This window comes from Vitis riparia, chromosome 11 (genome assembly GCF_004353265.1).
Source record: "Vitis riparia cultivar Riparia Gloire de Montpellier isolate 1030 chromosome 11, EGFV_Vit.rip_1.0, whole genome shotgun sequence".
Lineage (NCBI taxonomy): Eukaryota > Viridiplantae > Streptophyta > Magnoliopsida > Vitales > Vitaceae > Vitis > Vitis riparia.
The window spans coordinates 7,651,602-7,677,634 of record NC_048441.1 but is presented as its reverse complement, the minus strand read 5'-3'; the positions used below and the strand labels follow the sequence as shown (position 1 = coordinate 7,677,634).

The window sequence follows — 26,033 nt, the reverse complement described above, 5'->3', positions numbered from 1 at the left end:
TTGATGAATGTACATCTCTCTCTTTTTGTGAGAAATGTTAATTGGGAATAAGTAGAACAAACTCTTAAGTTACTCATTTAGGTTCATTTGGTGTAAGTACTATATTTAGATTTCTTTTTTAGTCAACGTAATTAGATTCAATTAATTTATTTATAGTAAGAATGAGAGTGGTTGGGTTGTAAGACAAGATTCTTGTAACAATTAAGCTATGCATTAATAAGTTGAGCATTCAAGGTAAGTTGGTAAGTTTAGCAATTATGTAGTGTTCTTTAATTACTGCAAATATCTATGCAAGATATCTAATATGATAAGAATCAAACATATTTTAGTCAGATCGTGATTTTATCACTAGGTAAAGACCCTCTCTAATTAATCTCCTTGCCTTAAACTTGAAAAGTTTTCTAAGAGAAGATTAACATAGCTTTTAAGTTTAGCCTTAATCAGACTAAACTAGTTGAACCATTTTAAGTGATTTTGTCACTTCATATATAAGTTTAATGTATAACCAAGATCCTTGACATCAATAGCATCAAGTAAGACGTTCAATCTTTAAGATTGGGCACTTCCACTATTAACATGTATAGTCTTATCATAAAAGAAAAGTTTATATCCATTGATTTCACGTAAATAAGTTATAATTAAATTGATGATATAATGTAAATAGATGTTTGATGTCCAAAATAATTAGGGAGGTGTATGTATAGTCATGCAAAACCTTAGGAAAGGTGCATATAATTATTAAAATGGTTAAATACATTATACCCGCTCAACCTTTGATGAGTTTTACATTTTGCCTCATCAGATTCAAAACACAACATTTTACCTTTCAAATTTAGTAAAGAGCAATATTTTGCCCCCATGCTTATTAAAAAGTCAATAAACAATACGTTAAGTGAAAAAACAAAACATAAATGTGAATAAAAAATTTGTTATCCAAGTCTAAAGCTATTCTCAACTGCATGCCAAAAATATTAATAGATATGTAAACATCTTTCTAAAATAAAAAATAAAAATTGGTAGGTGTCATATTTCAAAAAAGTTTAGAAAATTTCACTTCAAGGTTATCAATTTAAAATTGATTGTACTTAAGTTTAATCCTGTGGGTGAATCAAAGTGTAAAAATATATATTTTTTTTAATTTTATAAAAGTTTTATAATTGAAGGACTTAGTTATGTTTTTTAATAATTAAATGGAAATTTTTTCATAATTATTAACTCCTTCCCTTTCTATTGATTAGACTTATTCCAACCAAAGCAATCATCTAAAGAATTCCAAGTCTATTATATTGGGCTTTATAGTATTGTTCTCTGTCGAACACAACTTAAAATTTGTCAATGAAATGATTCAATGTTTTCTCACGAGAAAAATATCCGAGAATGGGATTATTTCGAAAAGTCATCATTGGAAGAGTTGATCCAAGTAGGCTTGGACCTTTTGGTAAGGCGTGGAGGATATTTTTTTGCCCTCTTCCTGAAAGATACTAATATTTGTATTGTTTTAGGGTCCTTCACAACACTATCACTTGACAGTGCCCTCAAAATAAAACAAAACAGAACTTGGTGTGGAGCCGTACCCCGATGTGCGCATGCTTGTCTCTAACAGGTTTACAACTTAGAAGTTGCCACCGATTTCGGTGGCCCAGTTGGATCTCTTTAGTCGTAGCTGCGACAAATTCCAGAATTGATGGCATGTGATTCAAGAATAACTTGATTTTAACTCAGAAGAATATCATGAGTTCATGAACTTAATGGTGATTTGAAATCTCAACACGACGTCATGATTTCATCTTATAAAAATGTAAGAAATAAAATAGATAGTATATATTTTATAATAGATAATTCTATGATTATGTTTGGTTTCAAAAGGTTTAAAGAAAAATATAAAAGAAAAAAAATAGAGAGACAAAGTATAAAAATTGAAAGAAAATAAAAAATATTTAAATTTAATAAATTATATATGTATTACTATGAAAATTTTTACTCAATTAACTCTTTTATACCAGGACTAAATAATTTTAAAATATTTAAATTTCTTAATAATTTTAATTATATTTGATTTTTTTTATATTCTTATTAAAAAACAAGCATAAAAAATATTTTCTTTAATATTATTTTTTTTCTACTACTTTCTCAAATATTTTTCTCATTGATTAAGAAAATATACTTTAAGTTATGTTTTGTTCACGAAAAATGTGATAGAAAGAAAATATAGAAAGTAGGAAGAAAGAAAAAAAAAGAAGGAAAATAACAAAATAGGTTTAAACTAAACAAATTTATATCTTAAAACTCATTTTACTTATTTCTCTCCATTATATAAAGATTAAATAATTAAAATATATATAAATTTCTTACCAATTTTAGTTATATTTGATTTTTATTTGTATGTTTCTTGGTAAAACCAAATATGAAAAAACTATTTTCTTTCATATTTTTTTCTTTCTTTAATACTTTCTAAAAAACAAACTTAGCCTTAATATAAAAGTAGGAATAAAAAATTCAAACTAATTTATTTTAAGTTAAGCATTTTTATCAATAAAAATATTTTCATCATTTTTATTTTTAAAATATATGAGTTATCAAAAATTGATTTTGTGTAAAAATGAGTATGGTGATATTTTATTTTATTTTTTTAGTTCTAACACTATCGTTAAATAATTTCACAATTTTATAATTGTTTAGATAACGTTAAATGTGATAAATGTTTATTCATTGATTTATTGAGTCAATGTAGTTATAATTTTTTTTAAATTTTTCATTATTGTGTTATTTAAGCCTTTTGACTAATACTGGCTTGATTAGTCGGTGTTTAGTTCCCAAAAAATAAGAAGGAAAGAAAAATATTATATATATTAAGAAAAATGATCTTCTTATATTTAATTTTATTAAGAAACATAAAAATGAAAATTAAATATAATTAAATTATTAAAAATTAAATTATTTAATCTTTATATAAAAAGGTTAAATAACCGAAAGAAGTTTGAAGCATCAAAATAATTACTAACTTTAAATCTATTTTTAATTTTTTTTCTTTGTTTCTTTCCTTCCACTAATATTTTCCTTTAAATTTTCTAAAACCCAAACACAACTTAAAAAAATGAATCATATCACGTATTAATGGAAGTTGCAGAATACAGCTTCCACAGTCAAACATCAAACTCAAAGTGGCATTAAAGGGCAGTGGTGTAATTATCTTAATGACTACACTGATTCTAGCATGAACTACTGGGGATCTCACCAGACAACACCCAACCAATTAGTAAGAACAGAAAAAGTTGAATTTTCCAAGAGATTTTTTAAAATAATAATCCAAGATATGAGATGAAAAAAACCTTAATTATCTCTGAAAAAATTAATATTTTCAGTGAAGAAGGAAGTGAGAACACGTGACAAAGTCAATATTTCATTATCTTTGTTATAATGGTCCTATTATTATAAAGTAATTTTTAAAATGAAATGATTTAAATATTTCTTCTTTGAAATGATTGCATATAAGCCAGTAGCCACCATAATAGAATATTGGAGCTTGACGCAACTGCCACTAGAGAGATCAGGTTAACACTACATCTAAATGTATGGATCTCCTTTCTTTCCAACAAGTCTTTTCTTTTGTCCGCAAATCTTATTAAAAAATTCTCATTTTAAAGATGTGGGAGTTGACTCAAAGTTTGTTAACCAGGTTCAGTCATCTGCTCGACTTCCAGCCATATTCCTTTTCTTGACGGTTCTTCATCATTCATTAATTTTTTACTTTTTTTTTTATTCATCTTTGATATTATAATTTTTTTTGTTACACAATAACGGAAATAAGCAATAAAAAAATAAAAAAGAATATATATGAAAAATCTCATATGAGAAAAAATCACAAATAAAGAAAAAAAAAATCTATTATATTAAAATATTAGTACAAAATAAGATAGATACCAACAGTCCCAGTAAAAGTCTCATATAAACGATCTAATCCATTCGCTATTATTATAAATCTTTTATAAAATCTCATAATTATAGTTTAATAATTCAAAATCTATTAAGAAGGTGTTTGATTAAATTTAATACTTATTAATTAATTCATTGTGAATTTACTGTATGAAGCTAAGACCCTCTAGTAAAATTTGATTGAAAAAGAAAAAAAAATAAAGAAAGAAAAAACGAACGGAGTAGGGAAATTTTTGTGAATAATTACTAAATTTTTTGTAATGACTTTTAGCATGAAAGGACAGTTAATAACAGTATATGATAAGGCCAATAGATGGGTCTGTCAATCCAATGCTATGATGAAAATTAACAGAGTGACCTCAGCTTGATTGACAGCTTTGTTGGACTCACCATGCCGAGTCATGAGTCATCTGTATTAGTTCTACCCCAATACTCGGTATTTAATTTCCCATATTCTACTAATATAATGTACTATTCTTCATTTAAATATTGCCATAAAAACACCCCCAAAATAAATTAACGTGGGCCTATTTGTTTATGAATAGAATTACGAAAACCATTCTTTTTTCACACCGTAAAAGTCTTAACCTTTAATTTTATAGAAAAAAAAAATCAATAGAAAAGACTTTTGTTTTTCCAAAAATAAGAATAAATTCTTTTTTTGTTTTGAGAGAGAGAGAGAGAGGATGGATTATTTCACTAATCAATTTTTCCATCTCATGAATAGAACAACAAAAATCATTCTTTTTTCATACTAAAAAAATCTTAACCTTCATTTTCATAGAAAAAAAAATTCAATAAAAAAGACAATTGATTATTTTATTGATCAATTTTCTCATTTCAAATCATGAATAGAACTACAAAAGTCTTAATCTTCATTTTTATAAAAAAGAAAAAAAAAATTCAATGAAAGGAGATTGATTATTCACCAATCAATTTTCTCATCTCAAATCATGAATAGAACTACAAAAAATCATTTTTTTTTTGGACTACAAAAGTTTTAACCTTCATTTTCATAGAAAAAAAAAACCCAATAGAAAGGACGATTAATTATTTCATTGATCAATTTCTCATCTTAAATCATAAATAGAATTATGAAAATCATTCTTTTTCACATAATAAAAGTCTGAACCTTCATTTTCTTAGAAAAAATAGAAAAAAAATTCAATAGAAAGGACTTTTGTTTTTCCAAAAATAAGAATGAATTCTTTTTTGTTTTGAGAGAGGGAGAGGAGAAAATGTATTATCTCTCTTTTAGAAATTGCTTTCCTTATTTCTCTCGTTGAGTCTGGTCGGAATGTTGATTTGGGCACCAAAACCCAGCTCCAACGAGATGAATTTCTATATGTAGATACTTCTATAGTAAATGTGAATGGAAAATGTTTCTATGAAAGTATTGTACTTTTAGTTTTACCATTTAGTTATCCCTCAAAACCCTTTTTACTTTATAGAAAGTAGCTCGTAGATGCATGGAGTTTGTGGGAGAAATAAAGAAAAAGAGATCCACCACCTCCATTGGTGAATTCACCTCAGTTTTTTTTAATAGGTCAGTTTGCCTTCTTTGACTTGTATTTTTGGTGATGCCATCCCCCACTTCTTTATAAAATGCCATCCCACCTAGCCCATTTCTCTTCAAACTAGGTCTCTCTTCTCCTGTTTTCTCTTGTTTCTCTTGTTTCTGTACGGTTTTGGGAGAGGCAGTGAGCAATATCATCAACAATGGAGGTGTTCTTCCTCTCCCTGCTCCTCATCTTTGTGCTCTCAGTTTCCATCGGACTTCACTTGCTCTTCTACAAGCATAGATCCCACTTCACTGGCCCCAATCTCCCTCCTGGCAAGATTGGTTGGCCTATGGTTGGTGAAAGCCTTGAATTCCTCTCCACCGGCTGGAAAGGCCACCCGGAAAAATTCATCTTCGATCGCATCTCCAAATACTCCTCTGAAGTCTTCAAGACCTCCCTCCTCGGAGAGCCTGCTGCCGTCTTTGCTGGCGCTGCGGGCAACAAGTTTTTGTTCTCCAACGAAAACAAACTTGTTCATGCGTGGTGGCCTAGCTCTGTCGACAAGGTCTTCCCCTCCTCCACCCAAACCTCATCCAAAGAGGAGGCCAAGAAGATGAGGAAGTTTCTCCCTCAGTTCTTTAAGCCTGAAGCCTTGCAACGTTACATCGGCATCATGGATCACATTGCGCAGAGGCATTTTGCTGATAGCTGGGACAACAGAGATGAAGTCATTGTATTTCCACTGGCCAAGAGGTTCACTTTCTGGCTAGCTTGCCGCCTGTTTATGAGCATAGAAGATCCTGCCCACGTCGCTAAATTTGAAAAGCCCTTCAATGTCTTGGCCTCAGGACTCATCACCGTCCCAATTGACTTGCCTGGGACACCTTTCCACCGCGCTATCAAGGCCTCCAACTTCATCAGAAAGGAGCTTAGAGCCATCATCAAGCAAAGGAAGATCGATCTGGCTGAGGGCAAGGCCTCACAAACTCAAGATATATTGTCCCACATGCTTCTGGCTACAGATGAAGATGGATGCCACATGAATGAAATGGATATTGCTGATAAAATCCTCGGTTTGTTGATTGGCGGCCATGACACTGCCAGTGCTGCCATTACATTCCTTATCAAGTACATGGCTGAGCTGCCTCACATCTACGAGAAAGTCTACGAGGGTAAATCTCTTTTACGCACCTGCAATATTTTCTCTCTTGATATTATTTTATTTAATGTTCTCTTTTTCTTAAAAAAAAAAAAACAAACAACCAAACAAATATGCCTTATTCTTTTGTGCTTTTCTAAAGAAAAAACAATCAAGGCTTCAAAAGAAGGAGAAAAGAAGATAAAAGGGCATGAAGCAAATCTGCAGGGATGATCTGATCTTTCTAAAACTTTTTCCATTAGGCTGATAGGATGGTATTTTAAATAACAAGAATGCCCCGAGTTTCTTTTCAAAGTAACTTGTTTTTCTTTTTAAAATAATTCTCAATCTAGAACTTACCTTAAAAATATTTGTCAAAGCTGTGTCGTCATCATATTTCACTTTATTATTTTCTTTTTCTTTTTTGTTTTAAAAACACAATTGATAATTATGATTTTAGCTTTAAATTTAAAATCATAATCACCATCCTTGGTTTTTAAAACCACTATTAATAACTGTAATTTTAAATTTTAAAATTAAACCATAATCACCAACTATATTGTTTTCCATTAAGAAAACAAATACTAAACTGATAAATATTTTGGGAGGGAACTTGGAGCCCCTATGCCACGCCATGCCATAATTTTTTCATGTATTTAACAAATAATAATAACAGAAATAAAATTATTCACAAAAAAGTAAATAATAAAAGTATTTTCTCCGTGACTAACTTTTCCAATTAGTTTGCTTTCTATTTGTTAAGAAATAAAAAGGTGATAGTGATCTTGAGAAAGTGGGGAACAATCCTTATTGTGACCAAGTAAATTCCAACGGCCACGCCCGTTGATCATTCCATTATTTAGCCTTATTTTACTTTTTGGCCGTCCTAGTCACCGGCCAAAAGACTAATAGTTTCTAACTTTTTTCTTTGTGACCAGAGCAAATGGAAATTGCCAATTCAAAAGCACCAGGTGAATTGCTGAACTGGGATGATGTTCAAAAGATGAGATATTCATGGAATGTTGCCTGTGAAGTGATGAGACTTGCACCCCCACTCCAAGGAGCTTTCCGGGAAGCAATCTCTGACTTCGTGTTCAACGGTTTCTCCATTCCTAAGGGTTGGAAGGTATAATATTATATTATTTTATAACTCATATGACTCATTTTTTTTTTAATTCTGACACACCCTCATCAACCACATGCATATGCAAGTTAACTAAGAGGCGCTTTTCTTAATTATTTGCAGCTGTACTGGAGCGCAAACTCAACCCACAAAAGCCCAGAATGCTTCCCTCAACCCGAAAATTTTGACCCTACAAGATTTGAAGGAGCCGGGCCTGCTCCTTACACATTCGTTCCCTTTGGTGGCGGACCTAGGATGTGCCCTGGTAAAGAGTACGCCCGCTTGGAAATACTTGTCTTCATGCACAACGTGGTTAAAAGGTTCAAATGGGATAAATTGCTTCCTGATGAGAAGATAATCGTTGACCCCATGCCCATGCCTGCTAAGGGACTTCCAGTTCGCCTCCATCCTCGCAAACCATAGTTCTATTTGGTCAACCCATCACCCCACTTTCCAAATTTATCTACCATAGCCTTGTACTCGTTTTTTTCTTTAATTTGTTTTTGTTGTCATCTGGTTGAGCCATTCACATGTGCACCTGCAATGCTACTTCAATTGGCTTATCAAAGACATGGATGTCAAATGAATTATATATATATATATAATAGTATTTATGCCGCTGCTGCAACCAGATGGCTAGCTAATCATGTGATGTGTATGTATAACTACTAGACCATTTGCATTTATCTCAATCATGGATGTCTTAATGGTGTTTAATTGCCACCTGGGCCTTTGCTTAGATGTTGTCCTAAAAGATTATACTACACATTTTTATTTCATACCCTAGAGTCCAAATTCAATTAGCTAGGTTTGTTTGAAGGTAATTCCTATAAAAAGTGTTTGTACTCTATAACATTCTATTAATAAAAAAATCAATTAATCTTTAATGTAAATAATAATAATAAAAAAAAAAAGTGATCACAATAGTATTTACCAATAAGTCAATTCAAAAATCCAATTGCTCACGATGAATACTAAAAAGTATGCCTTCAGTAAGTGACATATGACTTGGATTTCGAATTTTGTCACTAATAATACCCCGAATTTATCAAGTATTAATTATTAAGGGGCTTAGCCAGGAAGGTATCTCAATTATAAATAAAAAATCAAAAATGAAATATGTGAATTCAAAAATCACTTCAATTAATTCTTTTAATTTTTAAAACTCTATCAATCAAGTTAAAATTTCCAAAAAGTAAGAATTTATTCCAAAGGGTGTTAATCAAACATTAAGTCAATCCTCTTACAACTAAAGTTCATAGAAAGCAAGAACCCCTTTTAATTCCAAAAGTTTTAAAGCGGAAAACAGTAATTAATTAATAGTTTATTATTCCAATCACTTATAAAGGAAAGTCTATTTTAAAGTTGAATATATGTGGGATCTCCTGAGCCATAAATTTAGTAGGTAGGAAGGTGTGGTAATAAAAGCCTCTACAAAGATGATTCCTTACTTTTCCTTACTATGTTTACTATCCATGGATTGAAAAAATCAGATTTCATCGGCGATATTTCAGGCGGTCTCGAAACGAAATTCAACACTGATTAAAGAGGAATATCGGTAAAAAAAATCGGCAAAATCAGCGATATATCGGTTTAGAACCAATAAATCGCGAGTGGAGCTAACGCGCGGAGTAGTCGGAGGAGCATTTCAAAAAATCGCCGAAAATATCACCGATATTTCGGTATTTTTACCTATTTTTTGGGAAATTTCCCGATATTTCCTACCAGTCCAGCCCGCGCACAGGATACAAAATCTGTCCAATTTTTTTTTAAACAAAAAAAAAAACATACGATGCTATTTGGTAATCTGATCTTGCAGGGAAAGATTGTGTTTTTCAGCCTGGCTCAAAAATCGTGGATTTAGGGTTCGTGAAATTTAAATCCAATGGCACAACAGCAAAGTAACCCCTAAAACAGATCCAGAAAACACAGGGAGCAAAAGAAAAGCAATTTTTTTGGTTTTCCTTCGGGGTTTTGCATGGATTTTCTCAGAAATCAAACGAGGATGAATTTTCCCTGAAATCGAATGGGGGATGGATTATCTTGGGAATCAAACGGGGGTTGCAAAAAAAAAATAAATAATAACATGATTAGATTAGTACCTGCGAGGATTGAGAGTGGCAGAGGAAAATAGGGCCTTTTTAGGGATTCTCTAGTCTGGAGGGCAACTTCAGAAAAGGGCTTCTTGATGCCCGAGTAGAGAAGTGGGTGGCCCTTCTGATTTTTAGATTATTAATTCTCGACCTTTATTTTGATTAAATCACAATCATGAAATTTCGATTTTTATAGATGATATTTTATAAATTAAAATTAATTTAATAAGTTAATTATTAATAATTTTAATTATTTAAATAAATTAATATGAGTAGAAAAAGTTATTATTACATATTTTTAATAAAATTTTAAAAAATAAATCTTAAATAAAATATTTTTTATAAATTAATTTAATTTTTTATTTAAAATATAATTGTCTTCAACAAGATGGACTTTCTTTATCTAACAATATAATATAACTATATTGATTTTTCTTTTGATACTAAGGAAAATTATAATGTCATGTATTATATTTATGTATAAATTATTTTTATTCAATAAAATCAAATATTTCTTAATTCAATTCTAATTTTATACACTTTCAAAATTCATATTTATTATTTTTAAAATTCAAATATCGAATTTATCGATATATCTCTGCTTACGATGTTTTTCTTCTTGATCATATATATGTCAATTACACTTATAAGATAACTTTAAAATGCGTATTTTTACTTATTTGATCATTTTTTTTTTTTGAGTTTTTTCAAGTATTCCTATGAATTTTAAATAATTTTCACTCCATCGATATTTGTGAAAAAATATTCATTGATATTTCTCCGATACTTTTAATATTTTTTTCTTAAAGTCAAAATACCGATATATTAATAAAATCCGATATTTCAATCCATGTTACTATCAATATAAATTCCCATCAAGTTGAGAATACATAAAATATTTTCCTAGTAGTTGTGAAGTAGTACAGATTAGGGATTTTTTAATAGTATATAACTAGTTTAAAAAATAATTCTTAAAAAATGATACTTTAAAAAAAAATTCTTAAAATATGATAGTTACAAAACTATTGATAAATCTATAATACTTTTTGTTACTTTAAAAAGTGTTCTTGAAAAGACACCTTTCATATTTTTTATATCAACGATACATGTTAAAAAAAAATGAATTTATAGTAAGGATGTCTCTTGAAGAAACACTTTCCATAATTCCGTAAAATTGAATTTATATTAAAGGTGTAGAGACATTTGTCCATAATTTTTTTATTTGTCATATACGATAAAAAAAAATTGAAATTGTATTAAAAAAATATCACTTCCACAATACCATAAAATCATATTTATACTAAAAATATCTCTTAAAGAAACATCTTCCACAATTTTCATATTAGTCACACAATGGAAAAAAAAAAATTACATTAAAGGCGTCTCTACAATTCCACAAAATTAAATTTATATTAAATGTGTCTTTCGAAGAAATACCTTCCATAATTTTTATATTAGTCACCTATCAAAAAAATTAAATTTATATTAAAAGTGTCTTTTTAAGAAAAACATTTTAATGTAAATTTAATTTTGTAAAATTATGGAAAGTGTCTTTTGAAGAGACACATTTAATATAAATTCAATTATTTTAATGGATGACTAATATGAGAATTTTTGAAGGTTTCTCTTCAAAAGACACTTTTAATATAAATTTAATTTTGTAAAATTATAGAAAGTGTCTCTTAAGGAGATATCTTTAGTATAAATTCAATTTTTTTACTATACAACTGATATGGAAATTGTGAAAAGTGTTTTTTTAAGAAACACTTTTAATATAAATTCGATTTTATAAAATTGTAAAAGGTGTCTCGTGAAGAGACACTTTTAATATAAATTTAAAATTTTTTAACATGTGTCAATGATATAAAAATGATGGAAGATGTCTTTTCAAAAGACCTTTCAAAATAATAAAAAGTGTCATAAATTTGGAAATATTTTTCAATATACTATATTTTAAAATTTTTAATTTTAAATTCACCATACAATTATAAAAAATCCAGTGATACTAACACTGTTTTCACCTAGTAATATATGTAGAAGGTTGTAGCAAATGTTGGGCAATATTAGAAAGTGCAATAACCAAATGAGGACATTATTATCGAGTAGCATTTGGTGCTATGCCATCGTTCATATCATCCTCAGATATGATAACAAGAAACCAATTAATTGTTCTCATGTGAGTCAAGAAAAAATTATATGAGTATGAATTCTTTTTAACTATATAAATATATTTTAAAGTTAAGAAAACTCTTTTGAATTTAGAGTGGACAATATTTATATAATTGTGTATGAATTGTTACAAATAATATTATAGTTGATTCTTGACCTCGAAGGGGGGTTTGTTTAGCCTTATGAGAAGTATTTATTTGTTTAACTCGATAATCCCATGAGACACAAAAAGGACATTGTGTTTACATGTGAGAATTGATTGTGATATTTTATATCGAATAGGAAAAAAAGTTTTTGATACTATATCAATGGAAGATTTTGACACTATATAAATATGAAATCATTTTAACCATATAAATACGTTTTAAAATTGTGAAAACTATATAGGACAGACAATATCTATATGATTAAATACGAATTGTTACAACATGAGAAAAATATTTTAATTTAAAGTTTTATTTTGAAGACACAGAGCATGGTAAAGCTATTGTACCCAAATTTTCATTCCAGTTATTTTATATCATTTTTTTTTATTTACTTTGATCATATTACTCATAATTAATCATATTCTTTATATTCAAGTTTTTTTTGAATGCTACTCATATTTTCATATCATAGTAACTTTTTTATACTCTAATAACTTTTTTATTCGATTTCACTTGGAACTTACTTTTTAAAAGGATTAATTCAATTTTAAAAAAAAATTAACATTTCTTTGAAAAAATTAAATTCAATATAAATTTTTTTAATGTAAGAAGTAATTTGTTTTTAAAAGACGAGGTGGATGTTAAAAATGAATTCATCTTTTTAAAATAGGATTTGATTTATTTATTTATTTATTTTCAAAAAAAGTAGAAATATTTCAAATAAATATTTATTAATAATATTTTTGGGGGAAAAAAAAATCATGGCTTCTTGTATCAGAGTACAAGATAACCATTGGATGCCTCGAGTGTACCATGTGTTATAAATTGGATAGATGGATGAACTATGAAGGACGCGAGCGGGCTTTTTCCACCGGCCAAATTCTGGCGACCGGAATCTTGAAGGCCATAATGGCCATTACTGCACCCGCACTTGTGATACTGACACCACGCTCAAATTTGTACCATTTGAAACACATGCTTGCTGGATACCAATACAATTAATATGCAGGCTCCATTTATGGACCCCTTTCATAAGGTTCTTTTGTTTTTTTGAAAATAGAAGAATTTAAATTTTAAAAATAAAAGAATTACAAAATGAAAAACAATTCGAGAACAGTTTTTTGTTTTCTAAAAATAAAAATATTTTTGATAATTAAAAATTATTTTTTATTTTTTATTCTTAAAAATAAAAATTATAGTATTTTCATAAAATATTTATTAATTATTTTTTACCATTTTTACTTGATTTAAAGATTGTTTTAAAAAATAATTATGTAAATATGTAGAATAATTAAAAATAAAATATTAGATATAAAAATTATTTTTTAAAACATATTTAAAAAAATTTTAAAAATATTTTAAGTTTCTAAATAAATTTTGTTTCTAATGTTAAAAAAAATCATTTTGGGTAATTATTTTAAAAAATAATTACCAAACAAACCCTATATCTCTCTCAAACAACTTTTATTTTATTTTTTCACTTCTCTTCTTCCACCCTATTCTTTGTAATTACCTTTATACCAGTGTGGCTCAATTTATTCTGTATATAGCCTTTTATTTTTTTGGAACATGATTAAATTAAAATCTTGTTACTTCTCATTCAATTTTTTATTAAAATAATAAATAAAAATAATAAATTTTCTTCTTATAAAAGCATTGCTGACAAACATAATCGCATACTTTATTTCATTTAGCACGTAGATGCGGTGGTTTTAGCATTGAATTCATACTTTCCCAAACGAGCCAAGCAGTCGTCGTTATCTCTTTCAGTGCGGACAAGCCACGAAATTGCTACTCTAAATGCACCTCTTTTGTGGACTGACCAACAAGGAACTTGGGGGGCGTGTGCCAGCTGCTAACTACCAACCCTTAGTGATCGTCTCCAAGTAGTTGGAAATTAAATTACATAAAACTGTTTGGCAAGGAAATGTCATTTTTGATGTATTGAATTAGGTTGACGATTGTTGTACTCCTTCATAATCTTATTGGGGTTATAATTGATTTCAAATTGCCCCTCCCTCTTCCATTGGCAATTTTATTTCCTTTCATTTTCCCATTCATTTGTTGCAATTTTCATTTGCCACAATATGTTTGCATTTGCCCCATTGGACCAGTGGTCGTGTGATGGCAGCTGGGTTATACTTGGTAGAGCCCAGGACTTAAATTTGTAGAACAGGGGAGCCAAAATTTTGGGCCAGGCCCAATAAGATACATGGTTTCCCTCAAGAACTAATATGTTCCGCCCCTATTAGTATATAGTAGCACTGGCAGCATGGTTTATTTGAAAAGAAAAATTGCTAACTGTCCTTAAACCAAGCCATTAACAATGAAGGAGACTCTTTCATTTGGATCAAGGAGAAGTTGATAGTTGAAATGAGATGCTAAGATACCAACCATTCTATAAGTTTTAAAGGAATGAAAATAAAACTATAAAATTTTGAACATAAAAATAAAATAACACACACTCACCATCCAGTGCCTAATGTCACAGGATGCTTCAAGTGAGCCTCCCCATGGGTTTAGATAGAGCCCAAGAAGCTTTTGGAGACTCTTGGAGTCATCTACACCAAGCCATTGGTGTCTATAAATAGGTGAGACCCTCATTTGGCCAAGGCACCACCCAAAAAAACCACCCAAGAACCTAACCAACCAAGCAAGTGAGTTCTCAAAGCACTTGTAAAGCTTCCTTGAGCAATAAAGCTTCTATTCATTAAGAGTTGCCTACTACGCCTTCTAAAGCTTCCAAGTTGTGAGCATCTTAGCTTAACAAGCTAAGCATTGGGAGTCAGGCTAACTTAGCAAGATCAAGTGTTTTGACTTGTCTAAGTATCGCACAAACTTTATAAAAAGACCAAGTCCGTGACACTAAGCTCTAGATATTGTATGGCATAGCAGGGCAAGTGCGACTCTAGCAAGAACATCATGCAAATGGAGAACGTCCTGCAAAACCCCTAAGTTATAAAACACACAAGCAACTTGATAGTGTTAACGAGAAATTATGTAAGGGAATATAATTTAAAGCACATATCACTTAATATCCACCTCAGTGAAGGAAGCAACCACGAAAGACAAATGGAGATTGGAGAATTATCAGCAATAAGATCCAAATCAAGTTATATATGTTGGGCTATTTAGTCAAGTTATAATTTTGTTCTATTAATTTTCGATTAGGACTTTACATGTTTTCTTATGATTCACATATCTACGAAGACTTAAGATGGTTGTAAAATCAATCCGGGATAAGAGGTAAGTATTATTATGTTAATGATGTTTAAATGATATAATATGGACATAGGGAGAATTGGACGTGAAAAAGAATTTAAAAGGATCTTTTCAAGGGAGTTCTCAAGTGCCTTCAAGGAACACTCGAGATCCCGTGAATGGCACTCAACGCTTAAGGTAAATCTTGCCCAAACTCATGAAATTCAACAAATTGTGATTATACACACACACACACACACACACACACACACACACACACACACACACATACACACATTTCATTTTATGTAGGTTTGCCTTGATGAGCCTAAAACCTCAATCCTTAACCTGACACTCTCAAAAGAATTTATCATTGTTCATGAGTTTGTAATAGCATGCTCGCATAGCCTCAAGTAGTTAAGGAGTGTACTAAGGAGCATGGATGTGTTGCTTTGTAGATACAAGAATAGGCATAGGAAATAATAGTGTAAGTCTCAATAAGAGTAGCGATTGCTAGATAAAACTATGTAATTATTCTTCATATTCAGTATTCCAATAAAAGAACTTGAAAAACTTAAAAATTGAATCTTTGGGTGAAAATTGAAGGACAACCTATTCACATCTCCCTACCCCTAGGTAGTTCCTTGGTATAAGATCTTAAACTCTCATAATACACTACGTACTAAATTTAATTGTTTCATTTTTATTTAATGAAAGAAATATGAAAAGACTACCTCCCCATGTAGTTTCATGGTATAAGATCTTAAACTCTCACTATACACTATGTACCAAATTTAATTGTTTTTTTTATTTATTAAATGAAACAAATGTGAAAAGAAGAATTTTACTCAATGTTGTTCACTCTAAACTCAAACCCGATTAAGATGCAAGAGTTGTTGTTTAACATATATTAGAGTTGAAATAGTCATTTTATAAGAGCTTATATAGTCATTATATATATATATATATATATATATATATATATATATATATATATATATATATATATATATATATATATATATATTTCGTGAAGTATAAAACACGGTATATAGGTTGTTATAATGGAAGTCCTTTGTCTTAATTTAGAACCATTCATAAGTTCTTGTGCAATCTTATGTTTTTATCAAAACATCCTTGTGCACACTTATGAATAGAAACCCATAAATCCCTAAAATAATGTGCCATCATGGAACATGAGTTTTAGTGTGGACCATTGTGACTCATACGAAAATGTTGGCTCTCTCATAATCTAATTATGAAGTTGACTTAACATCCTACTACAAAGAGTCAATCGGATTTCGACACCTTATGAAACTACATCAAGATGAAAATTGATTAAATCCAATTTAATCAATTTCTTAGATCTGTGACCTACTATAATCTAATGAGGTAGAAGCGATCAACTTTTGAAGATTAATTCTACCATCCTTGAGTCTTAGATAATTCTATTATGTGATCAATTAACATGTTTTAGCTCACTAAGAGTATATGTTAAATTCCACTAAAGATATTGCTACAATGCTATAGATTTCATTATCACAAGTCCTTAAATTCATCAAGAGGATATATTGTCTCAAACCTATGAGATATCATGTTGCTTATCTTAAGAAGGCTTATTGCTACTTACTTTAATCAATAGTGCCTCAATGCATAGAAAATATATGACCACTTTAGGGTCTTACCTGTACGTTAAAGTCAAATCTCAATATTAGCTCAATATTCTTTCAAGGTTGAGAGCTCTTATAACATAGTAGCTTGCTGAAGTTATGACTATATGATAACCAATGTCATGACTTACCATAAGTCCTATCAAATATGTAACCATACACACTAGTGCACTCATCATAGGAAACCTATCTTGATGACTAAGACAAGTCATTTCTTCGATTGGGAGGTAGTGTACTACATCCTTAGATAGATTGCTTTAATTCATGAATTGACTAAGAACAAGTCATCAACTTATAAGGAACTCATGACTTAGATGTTTTGTGCAACTCCTAATGCACCCAAGTCATGTACAATGTAAATGATGTAGACCTAAATACTAAGATAAATCTTAATGCAAATATGGATATGGTGGAAACTAAAATCTCATTTGTTACATCATGTTATGTTTTTAAGGGCTCTTTCCTAATAGTGTCATTATTACAACACATTATTTAAAGATCCAAGTATGAGACACTTGGTCTTCTAATTCAACTATGAAACAGTTGGTCTTCTAATCATGTCATGTTTTTAATATGCCTCTCTTTCTTCTTGCTAGAATTGTTCATGTTAGAATTGAGCCCTATAAAGATGACATGATGTAACAAATGGAGATTCATTTGTAAATTTATTTGTTTATTTTTCCGTGACAACCTTGACCCGTAAGCTAAGCACCAAGGTCATTTTATAAGCAAACTTCCAAAATGATCATATATCTTAAAATAAATAATAAGAAATTATCATTTCATCTAAAATCCATAATCCAAATATAACAAATTATCTAAAATAGTAGTGGTAAATTAAACTACTAATAATAGAATGTCAAAATGACATTAAACTTAAGACTAAGAACTAAATGGATTTCTAAAAACCCCTCCTACTCGAGCCATTCCTTGTCAAAATTAGGTGTACCTAAAAACATTTTAGTAAAAGGAGTGAGCTTAAAGCCCAATAAAGGGTATAAAGATCAAATACACGTGTTTTCAAAAATTAAATAGAGAATCTTTATAGCATGCTTTCCAACACAACAAAACAACTTATATTACATGTGTTATTTTCAGAACAGTTTTAAGCATAACATTATTTTGCAAACATATATATTAAATGAACAAATCTGATGTTTTATAGAAAATGCCCATCAAATTAGGTTTTACAGGGATGCCCATTAAAATGGGACTTATAGAAGGGGCTAGCTAACCTCATGTGTCGTTTACATGATGATGTGCAAAACCAGAACCAAACTAATAGTATACCATAGGTTAATAACCATTTTACTTGCTAGGTTTACAAATCATCATTACCTCCACGTAAGGTAATGAAAGCCAAAGTATTTTCCCTTGTCAACAAAAGTCAAATTACTAAAGTCTTAATTTATATATATTTTAAAAAAAATCATATCACACATGTAAGCAAACATATACAATATGAAAAATTATTTCCCTATTTTAATATCTCACAAATTTGACCAATTTTTTTCTTGAAACTTTCGAAAAAAGAAAAAAATTACACTTGACCATTCATAAAAGAAATATTTTTCAATTAGTCTCCTTACCTAAACTCAAACATCAAAGATCAAAATCGTAGAATTTCCTACGAATCACCTCATAAATTAGAAGAATTCTTTAAACTAATATTCTAATAATAATAATTATTATATTATAAGTATTTTTTGAAAGTTTTTGATTCATCAATCAATTATTATAGGCGGCACTAACAAAGATAGAGTGACAGAGGTATAAAAAGAAATCGATTCATTATCTGTGGCATCTACCCATACCGTGATTCCGAATCAACAGATTCATTGAGCAACTCTTGAGTAAACTAATAATAAAATAAGAACTGTGCCGTGTAACTTCGTTCAAAAATGAAACTTTCTTTGCGTCACTATGAAACAAAATTAGAAAATCATTTCTATTTTGATCATTTCTTTTTTAATTGTATCGAATACATTTTATATTTTGGAACGAAGAGTGCCCTTATAACAATAAAATCTTTTCTTTTTATTATAGTAGTGGAAGGTATATATATTCATTTAGTCCCCTTACCTAAACTCAAACACCAAAGATCAAAATCGTAGAATTTCCTACAAATCACCTCATAAATTAGAAGAATTCTTTAAACTAATATTCTAATAATAATAATAATAATAATAATAATAATTATATTATAAGTATTTTTTTAACACATATATAAATTATTCATTCATCTAGGAAAAATATCATATTTCCATTACTTAATTGTCTTGAATTTATTGTCCTAAAGTTTCAAATTCACTCACTTATAATTAATCTAATTTAAATTATCATAATTTAATTTGATTTGATTTAATTTATCTAAGACAATTTTAATTTATTCTAGAATCCTGGCATAATAAAATTTTAGGCCTCCAATATTTTTATATTACTTAAATTCTTACCTAGATTATTTATTAATTTTTTTAATATATAAAACTCTATTTCTTGTACAAACACTCCATCAAAAGTCTCTCCTATGCACTGCCACTATGCGCTCACACCAATCCACAATACCACGATGGTCTGGACGATGCACGTCCACTGTATATCTCAGTCGGTTGTCCAGGTCACCGAGTCCCATCTGTTATTTTGTACAATGGCTTGGCCTTGAACGTATGCCCTCTAGCTACTGCCATCGCCCTTGGCTATGCGTCCTCTGACTTTGGTCCCCCCACTCAGACAGTCTGAGCTTATGATAGCACTAAGAGGGAGGTTTTGGGCACTTTAGAAATTGAACTATTGATAGGTCTGACCACTTTTCCCACATTGTTCCAGGTTTTGAGGATTCCTACATCCTTTAACCTACTTTTGGGCCGAACTTGGATTCACAGAGCTAGGGCCATTCCTTCTTCCCTTCATCAGAAGGTGAAGTTCATTCATGATGGCCAGGTCGTCACAGTGCAATCCATGGGGGATATATTAACTTCTTCTAAGCCAGTGCTTTAGATTAGTCATAGTGATGACAACCTATTTCTGATTGGGTTCACATTCGGCGAGGTACAGACCTTGGAAATGGAGGATTTTTGCCGAGACTTCGTGACTATGTCGTTTGACCAGTATGACAGCACAGTGGTACTCGACATGATGAGGAGCATGTCTTATTTACCTGACATAGGGTTGGGGCAACGTCAGCACGGGCCTAGTGAGTTCATGGCTATCCCAGATCATGATGGGTTCATACTTGGGTTCATCCCTATTGAGGCCGACTATCAATATATGGCGCGATTGCGCAAGGAGAGGGTGATAGCCCGACTGACTCACACACCATTTGATTATCCTATTTGCCCATACACCATGAGCTTGACATACTACTTTGTGAGGACGTCAAAGCTATAGTCACATCCGAATGGGATCATTGGGGGACTTAGCACTATTCAAGAGGCCGAGATTCAACGTCTTGTCCATCAGCTACAGTTGAGTGATGGAGCTCTTGCCACTTTGGCATCTGCATTGGTAGCCCCATCATCTCCAGATTGTATTAGCCTTATGACACTCTAGTTCCCGGATGAAGTTGACGAGTACGGGACATTTGTCGAGATCGGAGACATAGTGGATGGAGTTGTTCCATGCAACGAGTACATTGATGATATGTTTGCGACTAATATGAGCCAGATTGATGGGATAGTTCAGCCTAAACTTGCTTCGCCATTTGATCTCTTTGGAGTGTGCGTCATCGAGGTTGCTGAGGAGATCCCTAGTGCTCCTACTTTGGAGTTTTCAAATGGTGATGTTATAGTTGTTGATGATTTGTTTAAGGGCCTTGTTGGCCCAATTAAGAAAGCGTTCGACTTTGTGGACCCACCTCTTTCATTTGATGTTTTATCAGGATGTGTCCTCCGTTCTGACGATGTTCATGACTCTTCATTTATGGATTTGAGCATTTTTGAGTATCTGTTTGTCTCTTGTGATGTCACTTTATTTGCACCATTTTCACCCACATCACAGATATTTGATATAGATGATGAGATTGTACAACATGATTTAGATGAGGACTCTTCTTTTGTTTCTAATTCGAGTCCTAGTGATAAGAGAGTTTCATCTGCCAGAGGAGATGCTGAGATTGTTGATTTTGGTACAGCAGACCAGCCAAGGGAGCTGAAGATTGGATTGGATTTGTCTACAGATGAGAGGGATGACCTCACCTGGTTGCTCAGATCATATTTGGATGTTTTTGCATGGTCCTATGAGGACATGTCGGGCCTTGATCCATCCATAGTTCAGCACCACTTGCCACTTCTGCCTCATGTCAAACCGGTTAAGCAGAAGTTGAGGTGATTGCACCATCACTAGAGTTTGTAGGTGAAGGAGAAGATTTAAAAGCAGCTCAGTGTGGGATTTTTATCAATGGTCGAGTACCCCGAGTGGCTAGCCAATGTCGTCCCTATTCCCAAAAATGAAGGTAAAGTAAGAGTTTGTGTTGATTTTCGAGATCTTAACAAGGTCAGTCCTAAGGATGATTTTTCTCTCCCACACATCGACATGCTAGTTGACAATGTGGTAGGTCATTGGATGTTGTCCTTTATGAACGGATTTTTAGGGTATAGTCAGATTCTGATGGCTCCAGAGGACATGGAGAAGACGTCCTTCATTACCGAGTGGGGTACTTATTGCTATAAAGTCATGTCATTCGGGTTGAAGAATGTAGGAGCTACTATTAGAGAGCAGTGACCACCCTCTTCCATGATATGATGCATCGAGATGTCGAGGTTTATGTAGACAACATGATAGTGAAATCCTGAGATAGATCAGATCACCTAGCATCTTTTGAGAGATTCTTTGAGAGGATCAGGTAATTTAGATTGAGATTGAATCCCAAGAATTGCACTTTTGGAGTGACTTCTGGGAAGCTCCTGTGAGAGAGGCATAGAGGTAGATTCGGATAAGATCAGAGCCATCCTTAATATGCCTGTGCCAAGGACCGAGAGAGAGATTAGAGGCTTCTTAGTATACTTCAGTACATCAATAAATTCATTACCAGATTGACAGACATTTGTGAGCCCATTTTTCGACTCTTGAGGAAGAGTTAACCTACTGTTTGGGATGATCAATGTCAGTGTGCATTTGAGAGGATCGGAGAGTACTTGTTGTCACCTCCGTCTTGGTGCCTCCTACACCGGGCCATCCTTTACTCCTATACTTGTCAATCTCAAACGTAGCATTGGGATGCATGTCGGCTCAACTCGATGATTCATGTAACGAGCGAGCCATTTATTATCTGAGTAAAAGGATGCTAGATTATGAGATGAGATATGTCATGATTGAGTGCTACTGCTTGCGTTGGTTTGGACCACTCACCGATTAAGACATTACATGATTGAGTATTCAGTGCACTTGATATCCTGTTTAGATCCTTTGGGATATTTGTTTGATAGGCCCACTTTGGTTGGTCGCCTCATGAGATGGTTGGTACTTCTGACTAAGTTTGACATCCATTATGTCACTTAGACGTACATCAGATGGAGCATTGTTGTAGATCACTTAGCCTCATTACTAGTTTTTTATGGTAGAGCTATTGATGATGATTTCCCAGATGAGGATGTTGTTGTTGTGACTAGTTTGGCGGGTTGGCGCATGTACTTTGATGGTGCGGCCAACCATTCTGGATACGAGATAGGTGTTTTGTTAATATCCCCTCGTGGTGACCACATTCCTAGATATGTTCGTTTGACATTCTCGGATCGACATCCTACCACGAACAATATTGTTAAGTATGAGGCTTGTATCTTGGTATTAAAGACAGCTCTTGAGCTCAGGATTAGACATATGGAGGTGTTTGGTGACTCTAATCTGGTATTAAGACAAATTCAGGGCAAGTGGAAGACTAGAGATGTGAAACTTAGGCCTTACCATGCATACTTAGAGTTACTAGTTGGGAGATTTGATGATTTGAGGTACACACATATGCCTAGAGCGCAAAACTAGTTTGCTGATTCCTTAGCTACTCTAGTTTCCATGATTGATATTCCTGTCGAGGCTAATGTTCGCCCTTTACTGATCGAGTTGAGATCTGTTCCTGTCTACTATTGTTTGATTGATGAGATAGAGTTTGATGATGGTTTACCTTGGTACCATGACATGTACCAGTTTTTGAGACTTGGTGCATATCCTGAGGCTGCCACGGCCAAGGATAAGAGAGCATTGAGATAGTTGGCCACTCGATTTGTGATTTGCGGAGAGACATTGTATAAACGATCAACTGATGGGATGTTATTATTGTGCTTGGACCGCGCCTCTGCTGATCAAGTGATGAGAGAGATTCATGTAGGAGTCTATGGACCACATATGGGAGGGCACATGTCTATAAGATCATGAGGACTGGATATTTCTGGTTGGCCATGGAGACAGATTGTTGCCAGTTTGTTCGAAGATGTCCAGAGTGCCAGATACACGGGGACCTTATTCATGTTCCTTCTTCAGAGTTACATGCACTGACTTCACCATGACCATTTTTAGTATGAGGTATAGACATTATTAGGAAGATTTCGCCAAAGTCTTACAGTGGTCATGAGTTCATCTTGGTCGCCATCGATTATTTCACCAAGTGGGTGAAGACCGCTTCATATACGAGATTGACATCATCTAGGGTCACTAGTTTCATCAGATCACACATTATCTATCATCATGGAATCCCTCATGAGCTGATTTCAGACACTTTATTACAGAGGTACGGTATCCAACATCATAGATCGTCTACGTACAGGCCACAAACTAATAGGGTAGTAAAGGCTACGAATAAGAATATTAAGATGATCTTGCGGAGGATGGTTGAGACTTTTCGAGATTGGTCAAAGAAGCTCCCTTTCGCATTATGGGTTTATCAGACTTCTTTTTGCACCTCTATAGGAGTCACACCCTACTCCTTAGTGTATGGTATGAAGGCAATGGTACCAATTGAGATTGAGATGGGTTCATTGAGAGTAGCATTGGAGCAGCAGATTCCAGAAACAAATCGGGCTCAGGCTCAATTAGACTAGCTCAATCTCCTAGATGAGAGAAGATTGAGGGCAACAGACCATATTTGTACTTATCAGAGGAAGATGGCCAATGCATTCAAAAAGTGGGTCAAGCTTAGACCGCTATAGAGAGGTGACTTGGTTCTAAAGGTCATCAGGGGATTGATCAGAGATCCCAGAGGGAAGTTTAGACCCAATTGGAGCAGACCTTACTTCATTAGGGACCTGACCCTAGAAAGCGCTGCATGGTTGATGGATCTAGATGGAAACCGATTCTCGGAGTTAATTAACGTAGATCAGCTGAAGAAGTATTATATTTGAGACCATGGTCGCAGGATGGTGGCCATCATTTCGGTTAGCCATATACCTTGTTATGTTTTAGTGTATGCATGCATTGTTTGGGAGTCTCATGAGTCTTGGACCTATAAGTACATTTTTCTCTCATTATTTTTCCTACCATCACTCTACTACATTCCATCATATCTCATTGGTTGTGTTCTTCATCTCTTCTTCTTTATTCTGTCTACTGCTTGTTTTGTTTCATATTCTCTACACCTTGAGTGGCGATCCTCCTCAATTGATTACATGGAGGATAGTCACATCATTTCCACTATCTATCATACGGACACTGATTTAGAGATCTTTAGTTTGAGAAGGTCATTTTGTCAAAGAGAGTTTTTGTTGCACTTGAGAGTGTGTCTATCCTTTATTGATATCATCTTTGGGGTTCATTTGTTTATGTTCAGGGTATATGCATTTGTATGTATGTAAAAAAAAAAAAAAAAATCTAAAAAAAAGGAATGAAATGAAAATAAAAGAAAAATAAGCACATGTGTGTATGTGCATAGTATTCTCCATCATTGAGCGTGTATATTGATATCCGATGATCATTTTATCGAGTATGTTTGTTGTTGAGAGTTCGTATGTGAGCTTTCTGAGATCCTCTTTTCTTTGTATCCACTTTGTCATATTTCTTTGAGAGTAAGATGAGTGACTTTTTCCTAGGGACTCTAGGTCATTGTCATTTCCATCATTACATTCATTATTAATGTGACTTCACTCCATGTTTGATTTAAGTTGATCACCACTTTTCTTCGTATATTCATTGTTTCGCTATCATCCTCGTCATTGCTTGTGATTCATCTCATTCGCTTCACTCCCTTGTTCTTTTCCTATACTGACCTATTCCAGATTTGATATTTCCTTGGCATCATTCTTGCATATCTCATTATCAGTTTGATTTGCCTCATTGTCTTATTATTGATATTCTATTCATATTGGGCACCCTTAGGTCCATGGCTCACAAACTTTTCCATACATGTTGCATTTTATACGTGAGGGCATGAGGTTTTATCATTGGGTATTTGGGTCTAGTTTCACTTCATTTCTATTACTTTATCACCCTAGCCTACGTTATGTCCTGTGTCTTAAGACCACCCTGAGGCCATGGGATCAGATGTCGTCTTCGACAGTCCCTACTTGGACAGATATTTGAGATTTGGTTGATATTTATATATCATCATGCTTCTTCTTCTGGGAGATGCCTCTTTGATGTTTGGACCCATTCAATTGAGGATATGGATGATTGGGATTGCACATTTGATGATGGATGATCCGATGTTGTCCAATTTTTCAATCCACCATACATTTGATGCCATACTGGGGCATATTTCTGTTTTGGTTGAGATTTGTAGATCTCCATTGATTTGCATGATCATCCCCACTTACAAGATACACGCCGAGATGATGACCTATTTGTTATCTTATCATGATCTCGTAGGGAAGCCTCTCTTGACCCATTTTAGTCAAACCCACACTTTTCAGCATTTGGATGTCATCATACTTCTTCTTCTGGGATACGTCTTTTTTATTTGTGGGTCTGATGCAGCTATGGACGTGATTGACTAGGATTACATATTTGATGATGGATGATTTGATGTCATCTAATTTTCCAATCTGTCACACATCTGATTCCATACTGGGACATATTCTGTTTCGGTTGAGATTTATAGATTTTACAGAGTTGCATGCTCATCCCTACTTATGAGATACAC

At 32.5% G+C, this 26,033-nt stretch overlaps 1 protein-coding gene across 1 annotated transcript; it reads left to right on the top strand.

The window, feature by feature from the left end:
- Positions 1–5,568: 5,568 nt before the first annotated feature.
- Positions 5,569–8,343, top strand: LOC117924581 (beta-amyrin 28-monooxygenase). The gene is made up of 3 exons (XM_034843239.1): positions 5,569–6,607; positions 7,512–7,699; positions 7,820–8,343. Exons 1-3 carry the CDS (start codon positions 5,653–5,655, stop codon positions 8,117–8,119), a joined length of 1,443 nt encoding a protein of 480 aa, XP_034699130.1. The 5' UTR covers positions 5,569–5,652; the 3' UTR covers positions 8,120–8,343.
- The last annotated feature ends 17,690 nt before the right edge of the window (positions 8,344–26,033 follow it).

Bases quoted from the DNA above. Each gene is read 5' to 3' on its own strand.
- LOC117924581 (XM_034843239.1), top strand. From the start codon at position 5,653: ATGGAGGTGTTCTTCCTCTCCCTGCTCCTCATCTTTGTGCTCTCAGTT. The intron at 6,608-7,511 runs GTAAATCTCTTT...CTTTGTGACCAG, and splicing joins CTACGAGAAAGTCTACGAGG to AGCAAATGGAAATTGCCAAT. The intron at 7,700-7,819 runs GTATAATATTAT...AATTATTTGCAG, and splicing joins CCATTCCTAAGGGTTGGAAG to CTGTACTGGAGCGCAAACTC.